The sequence below is a fragment of the Conger conger genome, chromosome 3 (genome assembly GCF_963514075.1).
Source record: "Conger conger chromosome 3, fConCon1.1, whole genome shotgun sequence".
NCBI lineage: Eukaryota > Metazoa > Chordata > Actinopteri > Anguilliformes > Congridae > Conger > Conger conger.
In genome coordinates, this window is record NC_083762.1 from 18,230,916 (window position 1) to 18,242,924 (window position 12,009).

A 12,009-nucleotide genomic window follows, 5' to 3' on the forward strand; every position below is an offset into this window, starting at 1 on the left:
CCTTGTGCTGGCATTAAGGCATGGGCCGGCATTGAGGCATAGCCCAAATAATAAATTATGTTAATTTTGAGCAGTTTATATGGTATTCAATTCAGACCCCCAGAAACCAGGTGAGGTGAGTTAACTGTAATGAACTGCATCAATTGATCAACTAAGTGCTGAGTAACAATAAAAGGCAACACACCCTACGGCTCTCCAGGACCAGCAATGTGAACCACTGATTTAGAGATTTTGAGTATCACATTTTAATTATAGTCATTAAAGACATGATAGTAAGTTCCAAAGACATACATTTTCCCTCAGGGATATTCCCTGTTAATTGTACTTGGAAAAAAATGACATGATTTTGACAAACATACTCGTGATTACAAGTTGCAAAACTACTGTAATGTATAGATCTATAGTGTATTTTATACACAATCAGTGCAATGATGGATGAAAGCCATTCGCTGTCAAATTGTCAATAGGGTAAGTGGCGCATAAATCTCTGCGTAGGTGACGCCTTAATCCTATTATTGAAGCGATTGAGACTTGAAGCTGATAACGATCTTGCTAATAAGACCCGTTGATCTTCGTTCTCGAATAACTGCATCACATCTGCACACCATTAAGCATACACACAAAGGCTACAACTATAGATTATGGATCTTATCCTGTGTTCGTTATGTCTGTTAATGTTAAGCGCTGTGAAGAAAACCAACACTCAAAATTGGGATACCACACCGGAAATGAAACACAGAGAACAAGGGATAACGAATGTAGTTGGCTTGGAGCCTAAAACAGTACCTCGTTTCTACGCGAGAAATGTATATACACGCACAGAAAGTCGCAGCTCCATTGTAAATAAACCAATCCCGTTCCACAAAAAAGATCAGGCTCACAAGCACCTTCCGAGCGAACAGATTAATGTCACATGCAGTGATTCCAAACTCAGGGTAGAGGTGCGCAAGGATTTTTGGGGTCCAGAGACACCGCACTTGACATCTGCCGATCTGTCGCTCGGGGAGGCCTGCAAAAGTAATGAAGACACCGCTGATACCATCGTCTTTAACTACGGACTGAACACCTGCGGGACCAAGCGGAGTGTAAGTTATTCGTCTTCTCATTTCGATATTTACTCTTATGAATGTCAAAGTGAATCAGAACTGAAATAGTTTTTGTGTTAATTGAAGCAAAAACACATCCTGTTTTACCCTGGTCTATGTTGGACAGGTGACAAACAAGGAATTTGTTTATTCCAACTTTCTGCTTAACACCCCAAGCACTGGTTTACTGCCACAAGAAAGAAACATCACCGCGGTTCATTGCCATTATGAGCGGTATGTATGGGATGTATATGCTTTAGAGAGCTTCCACTATGGTATAGGTTTGGTCTAATATGATTTATAGTCTTGCACAGTACTCCAGAACATTGCACTGGGATCTTATTCGGGTTTACATGCAGTGGCTATATAAAAAAAATCCTGGCAAAACGTAAACTACATTTTGGAATATTTTTTTAGTATTGCCTCCAAAACACATTTTTTTGTGGACAAACTCCCCTGTATATAATTACTTGGTAAATGTGGTTTTTACTGATGGGCTTATTTTCTAGTGGTGCTGTCAAGGCCATTCAGAGGCAAGAATTGATGCAGAGATCAATAACAGGACATTTTGATTTCTCCCTTGATGTCATGTCAGGTCAGTACTTCTGTCTCTCTGGGTTATCAAAAATCCTTGCCACATACATTTCCTAAGATGGAGTAAAAATATCTAAATTTGCTGTCCGAAGGAATTATATTGTTGTGGAAAGATGGGAGACAAGAGCACTCTTACAGGAAGGGGATTTCTCAGTCAGATTAGAAGCCCAATTGTTGATCCAGAATCACATGACCTTACTATAACCAGAACTTCAACACTTTGCACATAGATTTAATGTTTAATCTGGTAACATGTTTAGGGCAGTTCTTTAGTCATATTATAAAACTGACAGTGAGACACAGATTAATGTCATGTCATGGATAATGTTTGTTTTTAGATAATATTTGTCCAGGGTGACAAAAGTGGAAAACATTTGAGTGATAATCTCAGGAATAAGTGTAATGTCACCAAAAATGCACAGTGAGTTTACTATAAAGTGTTTGGTTTGTTCAATCTAGAGGACTGGCAGTCAAAATCCAATGCAAGCATTTACTTCCTGGGCCAAACTATCAACCTGCGAGTGTCCATCAATCTACACAATCATTTTGGATTTAAAGTCTATGTGGATAGCTGTGTGGCATCTACGAGCCAGGATCCAGGCTTGGGCAAGAGTTACTCCATCATTCAGGACTATGGGTGAGAGTGCATCACGTCTGCAGTGAAATGGAGGTTACTGGATGGTGCCCATATCGCAGAGTGAAGTTATTTAATTAATTTTGTCCTTGTGCAGCCTGAAATACAATTGAATTTCTTTTCATTGAAAGCTGGTGATCCCACGCCCGCTACCTCATGTACAAAAGGTGTACTTAAAGCTGAGGTTTGGAAAGTACATGCATGAAAATTAGAACATGAGTTTGCATGTATGGAGCTAAACAGGGGCTGTACAATTTAAATTTACTTATACCTGATGCAGTAGTAAATATCCAAACTTCAGAACAGCATGAACATTCTTCTGGGGGAAAAACCCATCACCACTGATCGCACAGACAGCTTCCATGTGATCATGTGATTGCTTTTTTTCAATGACATGGAAATTGCAAGGCTCTTGCTGCTTATTGGCTGTCTTATCAACAACCAACAGATAACAGCGGTGATGTTCAAGATCAACAGGGTCTCAGCATATGAATCAACGAATGTGAAATAATATTTGTTATAAATGTGATGGTGCCTCGTGGGGACAAAATGGGGAGCCTAGTCACTCTTCTTTGATATTTGTAATAGAGTATAGGAGTGCGGTGTATGGATCCGCAATGGAGAGTCTAGACAAAGTGCAAGCAATATCCTGGCTATCCTGTTAAAACATCACTAGTGTTTCAGTATGTCACCCAGCCATAACCTGGAGACATTCCTGGCCCCTAGGTGTCTGACAAACAGCATGGCGACCCGTTCCAAGGCAAAGTTCCTCTCTCCTCGTTCTGACCACACCCTGAGATTTCAGATCAAGGCCTTCCAGTTCAAGGGATACAAGCATGATCTGGTAATGGTCAGGGACACAGGATGAAAATGAACAACATGTTGGAGGAGTTACTTTGATTAGGTGATGTTACTTGGTATGTGGGGGAAGGAGTTCTGGGGTACTGCAAATACAGAATTCAGAAGATGGTTATCTTGATGATATGTAGAGAGCTGTACATCCATTATGAATGTGATAAAGTATCACTTTCCATGGAAAACTGAATTTAAAAGGGATTTTAAGACTAGCCAGAGCATTTATTCAGGAAGAACCAGCTCAAATGGGCTGGACTAATCCATTGACTTGCTAACCCCGTTGACTTGCTTTTAGATATTCATTCATTGCGCAGTGAAAGTTAGTGACAGCCAAGCACCCCCTAGCGACCAGTCAAAAAGCTGTCAGTATGATGCAGAAACTGGGAGGTTAGTACTTGTGCTCATTTATTATTTTTACTGCTTTTCCTTGTCTAGCTTGAAGATTAGTTAAAATTATTTCTGTGTAAGCATTTTATGCAACTGATTTAAAACACAGCAAAACTTGTTGCTTAAGTAGATTGTTGCAATTTTGTTTGAAATATAAAAACTGACAAACTACAAGCAGTCATTGTAGAAACTGCATAAAAATAGGTTAGTTTTTTTTGGTACTTTCTTGGTACTGAGTGATCGTGTTCCCTCTGACCCTGCCCCATGGGTCAATCAGATGGGACGACCTTGAGGGTCAGCAGAGTCTGTGTGACTGCTGTGAGATGCATTCGTGTGGAAAGGGCCGGAGGCAGCCTCGTCACATCTCCCCTCTACAGCTTGGTTAGTTTCCACTTCCCTTTCTATGGTGTCTTCTGCTGTGCCAGTTATACCTCTTAGGCTGTCCGTTATACCTGTACTGTATGTATCATCTCTTACATAACCTACCCCCCTCTCAAGTGTGCATTCACATACAAACCTTTATCTAATACCTTTGCCCATCCCCACCCTCTCTCTTTCTCCACGCACGCACGCACGCACGCACGCACGCACGCGCACGCAAACATCCACCTCTCTCATGTATATGTGGTCCTTTTCTATGTCTCCTTTGTCAAGTGCATTCCCAATAAGAACGCAGTGCAGTTTAATTTCCACGCTTTTTGTTTTATTATTCCTGAAGCAAAGTGAATCACTAATGTATTTGAAAAGCAGCAGCATACTCAATTGTGCTCCCCTGCTGTCACTGAGTGTGAAAAGACCCTTTGATGCACAAAGCACATTCAGTGACGGATTCAAGTCTCATGACTTGGGGCTGATTCCAATTGTTTATTTTTCTTTCTTTTTTTTTTTTTTTTTTACACCCTTTCTTGCTCCTTACCTGAAAATTGATTGAGGTCCGCCATCTTTTAGGACATTCCAACCCTTTAAATATTCCTTCTAGGAGCTGGAAGTAGAAGTTAGGAACTCCCTCTTAAATTTGAGCAAGGAAACATGAGCACATCCTTTACGGAAGTATTTTTGGAAAGCCTGATGAATAAATGATCGTCTTGTGGATCCACCTCTCCCCATCTGCCACGTCTGTAACTGACATGGCTTCGAACTGACGTTTAAAGGAGCAAGCACATTTAATTTGCCTAATTCTCATTTTCAACTATTCACGGATAGTTCTCTGGTTGCATGCACTCATGTTTGCGTGTATGCACAGGTAACAACACTACCTCTCTGACAGAGGTTGTGGTGGGTCCACTTTATATCTTGCCTGTGGATGACATCCAATCATGGCCACCAATGAGCAGAGCCCCCTGGGACACACTGAGCCATAGTCCTGGAGGTGAGCAGTTTCTCCATGGTTATGTGATGGGGAATATGGAGGGAATATGTATACAAAGGACAGAAATTCCTACATGTGGATCCCCGGATGTGGATGTAAATACCCTTAAATTAAAGCAGACAGTCTGCACTTTGACCTCATATTCACGTTCGTCAGGTTTCTTTTCAAATCCAATGTGTCAGAGTGCAGAGCCAAAACAAGTCAAATGTTGTCCCTGTTCTGATATTTATGGCCTGCATGTGTATGTTGACTTGTAATCAACCAGTTTACATTCAGTTAAAGTGCAGATTCTGTTTTTTAAAGGGAATTTCACCATGTAGAAATGACAACACTTTTTATACATGGCCCCATGTTTGGAACATATTAATGTTATGTAAATGAAAGTAATCGTTAAGTACTTTGTTGCATATCCTTTTCATGCAATGACCGCGTCGCATGAAGTCTGTGACCCATCGACATCTGGTGATGCTCTGCAAGGCCTGAACTGTGGCCATCTTCACCTCTGTTAAATCTTACAAGTAAATGTAGTCATAGGTCATGACAATACATTACGTTACAATTACTTCGCCAATGCCCATATAGATACATAGAGCAACTGTTACCTTTGCCCTTAAAAGATCCCATAGCTTTGTGAATTGCCCCCAGGAATGTGGAGGATGACTGTGGTCCAGCTGGTCGCAGTTTGTGCTTCGGTCATCTGCACTCTCTGTGCCCTGGTGGGACTTCTCTGCCTCTGCCTCCATGGCCAGCTCTGCCCAGTTCACAAGGCTCCTTCCCACCCCAGTCAGTAAGACATCACCCTGGAACTACCAAGCTGCCACAGCTGTGCAATATGCTGCCCCCTCTTGTTGATCTGTCACTAACCGGTAGAAATGCTAACGGTTTCAGTGGCTCCAATGGACTAACTACTGATTTGATATGAACAGTTGCTTATGCTCACTTGAAGTCAGTCCGACATTGATTTAATGGAAGAATTACACGTGCTTACATTGCTGTAGACCTGCAGTTTCAAACAGAGCTGGTTTTAGAGTAGTAATGGTTATATGTTGCACAGATGAACTGATTGAAATGGGGATAGACCTTTGTAGAAGCTAGGTTTTCAAATTGTCTGTGAAAACTGAATGGTCAAAAAACACAAGTTGGTGAAATAGCGTTGATGAAAATAAAATGGCCTGCTTTAATGTCTATGCATCTCTCCAGACTGTGTAGCCACACATTCACTTGGCAGAACCTCATCCTTGGATTTCAGGTGACAGACCGGTTATTTTTTGGGAATAATAATGTTCTGATGTAATCTACTCAATGAACCATATTATCTGTTACAAATGAACTGTGACAGGGCTTATTTTCTTTTCACTAAGCATGTTGGGATTGCCCAGTTATAGACAGCTGTCCTCCAAACTGCTATCTGTAAATGGACATCCAGGAAAATATTGTCTATTGATGGATATCATCTGAAATGTTCTTAGTCACAGGTGGTGTCCATTTTGTTAAATGCTGCAATGCTTTTCAGAAGGAAGTGTGAATATGTGAATTTTATGTTGTGATGTTTAATTTACTGCATACATTTATAGCTGTAATGACATTTGTATGTCTGAACTGATTATGTTCTTCTGATGAGAAATTGGTGCCTTGGAGCATCTGCTGAAACATGGTTGTACGTGAACCTTGTTAACACAACTGTACAGATCCAAATGTATTTACATTTTCCTTTATGTCTTTATGTAGTTTGCCCAATATAATCCCTGAAAATGCAGTATGATATACTCAGGCCCAAACCTGGTACTAAAGAAATACATTTCCGTGCCTCCAATTTCTAGTGAAATTAAAATGAAAGTCACAAGTCTATAGTAAACTGGTGGAATCAACCAACAAATCAAAATAACTCTACATCAGGTTTTAAGATTGATTAATTTCAATATAGAAACAGGTTATTAGAATAATGAATATAAATAATACATTCTTTATTGAAAGTAGGTTCACTACTTCTAATTTACAAGACAGAAAACATTAGAGAGACAGATAAGCCAGACCTTGCCAGATTATCCTCTTCCACTTTCAGTGCCACAGGAACAAAAGTAAAGTAAAGATGGAAAACTAGCCACCAAAATAAAAAATAAAATCCTTCCAAGAATCTAACATCTTACACATCCTGTGGTCATCCAAAATACCTTACCAAGCAGGGCTGGAGTATGATGCTGAATTAAGGTGTGGAAGGAAGGGAAGTTCCTGCTTAAGTCTTCTGAAGGGCATACTGCCAGTCACTTCTTTCTACACTGCACCAGTGGATAATCCAGTTGACTGCTACCCTCCCTCCATGGACGACGTTACATGCAGGCTACCAGTCCCAGCTGGCACTGGCAGTCACCTGACCATGGGGCACATTCAGTATTGAATTGTATTCACAGGGTGAGGAGCTCAGCAAAGAGGGATTTCCCTCATTGTTTGTTTTTTAGTGCATAATAAGGATTACATAAATGACAGTTGTGGGGTGATAAGGGTGTAGATTGGAGTGGTTTTGGTTATGGTTATCTTTGTGCCCTTCTCCAGGCAGACAGTGTTGTTCCCAATGGCCGAAATGGGTAATGTTATGATCTGAATCTTAAAATCTGCACAAGACCATGTGAGCCTAGGTTTGGTTGCCATAGACACCCCTCTTTCAACCAACTACCCTTCCTCCCACCTTCTGACGTAAATGGTAAGAACTCCTGAAAAGAGCATGGGGTTTTGTTGGTAGGTGTGTGCGTTGCTTAGCAATGGTCATTGAGCATGTAGTTGCAATACAAGTTTAACAACTCGTGATAGTCCATGCAGTAGGTGAGGCATGTGTGTTTGAGTGTCTTTGTAGGAATTATGTTTAATAATGTTTAAGGCAATGCCATTAAAATTACCAGATTTATTTGTTTATTTGTCGATTTACAGTGTCTTCAGAAGGTACTCAGACTCCTTCAGTTTTTGAACACTTTATTGTGTTGTATATTTAATGGATAAAATTACCATCAATCTGCACTCAATAACCCATAATGACAAAGCTAAAACATTTAAAATCACTCTGTGTAAATGTTCTATATATTCAATAGAGAACATGCAAAGCCCAAAACGTCTTTTATAAGTGGAAATTGGGGTTTTGTCGATTCTGGAGCATCATATCTTCAGCATTAAAGCAGGGAAATGCGATTTTCATTATACTGCAGAGAAAAAGGTTATGGTTATTCCAAAATGCTAAATTATGCTACTTCTAAACTTCTAAGACTAGAAGATTTTTTGGATAAGAATAGCCACAAGCCACATAACCACATGTTCTATTAAAACATTATACAATAAAAAAAGGTTTGGTTCGGCCCGAAAATAACCGAAAGTGTTGCACATTGAACTAAGTAGTTCCTAAGGTGGAAAGTTGGGTAACGTTCGTGAGACACAGAAAATTGTCACAGTACATGTTTTCAGGTTTTCCCTTGCTTTAAGGCCAAAGATATAATGCTCCCAAATCGACACAAACCGAAATTTCCACTTGCGTTTGCCTGATGTTTCGGGTGCCACCCCCGTTTTGAGTGAATTGCCCCAGTGCGGAAATCTTTGGCACTTGACTGCATAGAATTGCCACACAGTTAGGGGTGGCTAATGGCACCCTATCTGGCACGGGGACCCACCCTCTGTTAAGGTGAAGAATGCAGAGAAGATTGACCCCTCTGTGTCAGAGCTTGGTGGGGATGTGCGTATGTGGAGAGGGTGGTCTGAATGGAGATCCCCTTTCCTTCCCTCTGTCTCCTCCCAAACCTTGGGCTATGCCACCGATCACTTACTTTAAGGAGTTGCATCTCAGCATAGGAACAAAGTGGGGCCCGGGAAAAGCAGCTGGTTGGGTGCAGAATGAGTAACAGGGGCAGAGTGGTTGGTTGTGGCGGTGGGGGTTGGGGGGGGTAATTTGGTTTTACTGTTTACAACCGCCAAGCTTGACTGAACCTCTCCCTGTGCCTTTGTGCTACGCAGACAAATTTGGATTTAGAGCGACACCCCCTGATCTGCAGCTCATCAATCCTGTCCATTGAGCCCAGTTGTCTTGGTATTTTGGCATTTTTTTGACGTCATAACCAAGTCCTGGGAAAAGTGGACACAATGCATTAGCCATTATCCAAAGCATCTCTTGCACCGTTCCATCAATCTCCTCCTGACACATGGCCTCTCCGCCTTTAGCCAAGTGTCCCTCTGTGGGGCTTACATGCATCAGCAGAGATCCTCAGCAAATGGTGCCAATGGCCAAGTTTCCATCTGTCCACCTGACTAGCAGTGCTCTGCATTACAGATAATTGTAAGACATTGCTGTGTTGTACTCAGGGATTGTCTCGGCTAGTGTCAGGCGTGCATGTATATTTTTTTCGGTTCATCATATTGAACAAGTGAAAAGGACTGTCCCCTCATTTAAGCGGTGTACCCTCATCGTTTTTTCCCGAATTTCTCCATCTCTGTTTTCACTTCACGCTGTCCATCCCATTTCACAGTGGAATGGGGTGTTGAGCCTCAGCCACCAGACCCCTTCCTGAAACACTGTAGCTACAGCCTCGATGATCACTGCATGTAGATGAAGACAAATAAGCATCCACCCACAAAAACTGTTGCAGGGGGGTAACAGTAAACGGTTTAGTTCATATCAACAAATGCCGTAAGACAATAAACCAGAAAAGGTTGTTTGAAACACATATACTAATAGGTTGAAATGAATGTATATACATTTTTTATTCCAAATGGGGCTGATATGAAATGGCCAACAATCGGCCAGCACACAATCATGCGCAAACCCCACTACCGATTCAGGGGAGTGTAACCTATGAAACCTATCCTGTCAAACCCTCCTATACCAATTGTGTGTCCGATCACAGTTAGCACTGGCACAGTTAGGATTTGATTCACGACCATGGGGCTTGTCCATGCATCACAGCATGGTGTCTCAACCAAATGAGCACCCAGAAGCCCCATCATGCGACATCTTTGTTTGCTCAACGATAATGTGTTTTACTTCAAGTAATATTACGATGCTATTGTATTGTCTTGCATGATTTGGTTTGAAGATTTTCAGTGGAACAAATGCACATTCAAATATCTCTTCAAACCTGGTGCATTGGAGTTTCCAGAGCACACTGCTGGAAGTATGGTGTAATGGACACTGACAAAAACAATGTCGAACCCATTCTGAGAAAGAAGACGAGTTGAGAGTTGTTACACTGGTTGATGACCATCAAGTTTAGAAATTATTATCCTATTGTTTATCCAAAATAGCTATTTTACTTACATTCAACTTATCTTACAGTAAATGTCAAACCAGGTAACCACGTATTACCTTGTATTACCTCCCACAAGGGCTCCCACAAAGTAAAACTCCTTAAAATTATTTGTAAAATGGGGAAAAAAGGACATTTATCAAATATTCCTCAATCCTAAAAAAGGCAGGCCAATAAAAATGCATGCTTCCTTGCTGAGTAGATAAACTAATGTAATTTACTTTCATGTCTTTCAAAGTCAGTGTGCTGACGGTGTTCACAATTTGGGTATAGCTCACGTATTAATACATTAATTCCAATAGGAAAGTAATAATCTGTCACAGAAGAATTTCGCACACTGGGATGAATTGCAGTTTTTTGGTCTGTTGATGGTCTTGGGCAGAGGAAATTAATGATCTAAAATTGTATGTTTGCCTTGCAATGGCACAATGTCTGAGTGTGAACCTTATTAGACAAAAACATGTGCCTTTCAGTCTTTTTTAGGCGCCTTGTGAGTCAGATACATTGTGACTATGTTAATCGGGTGAAAGGCCGAGATGGATTTGCTTCAATTCCTGGGTCTTATTTGAATGCATCACACTCTATTCTCTTTGCATTTGTTCCAAAATTAACTAACTAATTAGTGATAATCTCTGTAATAAATGGACCTGCCTACTAATGCGTGTGTAATGTCTCACAAAATGTATTTCCCTTCCACACAGGACCCCCAGTGATTTCCCAGTGTGTAATCCCTTCTCATTAAGTTAATTTTATTTTCTCCTCATCTGTATTCCAGCTCCTAATTGGCTCTGCAGACCATGATCTGCTGTAACGTGTACAGCTGTATATAGTTGTTTTTTATATTAATCTCTACCATTAATTATTTCATGATTCATTCAATGTACTTATACAGTGATATGCCGCACATCAAAAAACTTGCCCAAGGTGCAGGTTTACAGGAACATATCGGAACCAAAAAAAAAAAAAAGACTTGCAGACTCGTTCGATGCTCCAAAAAACAAGCATTTATTGTACCATGTGGATGGTTGTGGTAGATGGTGGATTTTGTGTTCGTCTGAAGACTATTGTTGTCGAAACTATTCACATAGTGCAATTTTTTTTTGAGTATTTAGCAAGTGTGTCTTTACTTTTTTTGCTTTTACATTCAATTTCACAATGTACTTAACCAGTTTATTTAAGGGTTTGCCTTACATGTAGTAATAAGCCAGAATATTAATTATGTTCAAATAATCATTTTTAATTATCAGAGCACCATCAGTTAACAGCACTTTCATTCATCCTTGATGAACCCTTAAAGATTTGGTTCTGAAATGAAAAGATGTCATTTCAACCTGTCAAACTGGAAACTGCTTCTGACAAATCTGCTGAAATGTATACACCAAGGGAGTGGCTTTATTGCATTTATAATAAGACAGGATTGAATTTAAACAGGCTCATTGAAACTTTTTGCCAATCCATAGCATCAGGTTACAGGGATAGCTACCATTTTATCAGTCCAGTTTAAGGTGTGCAGCCAGAAAACTTGCAGGTCTGTAGGATCGACTTGGGGGGTGTTAAATGGATCAAGAACTTCCATGAGTGAACAATGAATTCTGCCATTAAAGCTTGGGGTCATACAGTATATGGTCCCCTGCTACTGTGAGCTCGAGAGTGAGATGAATGTTGCACTGCATCCTATATAAAACTCTACAGTGTGCAGACGAGTATAGAAGTCTATTTGACCCATGCATATTGTGTTTACTTTTCTGCTCTTTCCTGAAAATATCATTTCTATCTGCTCACTGATAGATACATGTGTTTTCATGCACA

At 40.5% G+C, this 12,009-nt stretch overlaps 1 protein-coding gene across 3 annotated transcripts; it reads left to right on the top strand.

The window, feature by feature from the left end:
- The first annotated feature begins 211 nt into the window (after positions 1 to 211).
- LOC133124792 (zona pellucida sperm-binding protein 3-like) lies at positions 212 to 6,717 on the top strand. 3 transcript variants are annotated; one of them, XM_061236278.1, is made up of 9 exons: positions 212 to 1,085; positions 1,213 to 1,319; positions 1,595 to 1,680; positions 2,139 to 2,316; positions 3,040 to 3,157; positions 3,464 to 3,555; positions 3,833 to 3,936; positions 4,823 to 4,924; positions 5,570 to 6,714. In XM_061236278.1, the coding sequence occupies exons 1-9, from the start codon at positions 642 to 644 to the stop codon at positions 5,713 to 5,715; spliced, it is 1,377 nt and encodes a 458-aa protein (XP_061092262.1). In that variant the 5' UTR covers positions 212 to 641; the 3' UTR covers positions 5,716 to 6,714. The 3 variants fall into 3 exon arrangements, with proteins under 3 accessions (XP_061092262.1, XP_061092261.1, XP_061092263.1); XM_061236277.1 differs by having other exon boundaries at positions 4,799 to 4,924; positions 5,570 to 6,706; XM_061236279.1 differs by lacking the exon at positions 4,823 to 4,924 and having other exon boundaries at positions 5,570 to 6,717.
- Positions 6,718 to 12,009: the final 5,292 nt, after the last annotated feature.

Bases quoted from the DNA above. Each gene is read 5' to 3' on its own strand.
- LOC133124792 (XM_061236277.1), top strand. From the start codon at position 642: ATGGATCTTATCCTGTGTTCGTTATGTCTGTTAATGTTAAGCGCTGTG. The intron at 1,320-1,594 runs GTATGTATGGGA...CTTATTTTCTAG, and splicing joins GTTCATTGCCATTATGAGCG to TGGTGCTGTCAAGGCCATTC. The intron at 3,937-4,798 runs GTTAGTTTCCAC...GTGTATGCACAG, and splicing joins CATCTCCCCTCTACAGCTTG to GTAACAACACTACCTCTCTG.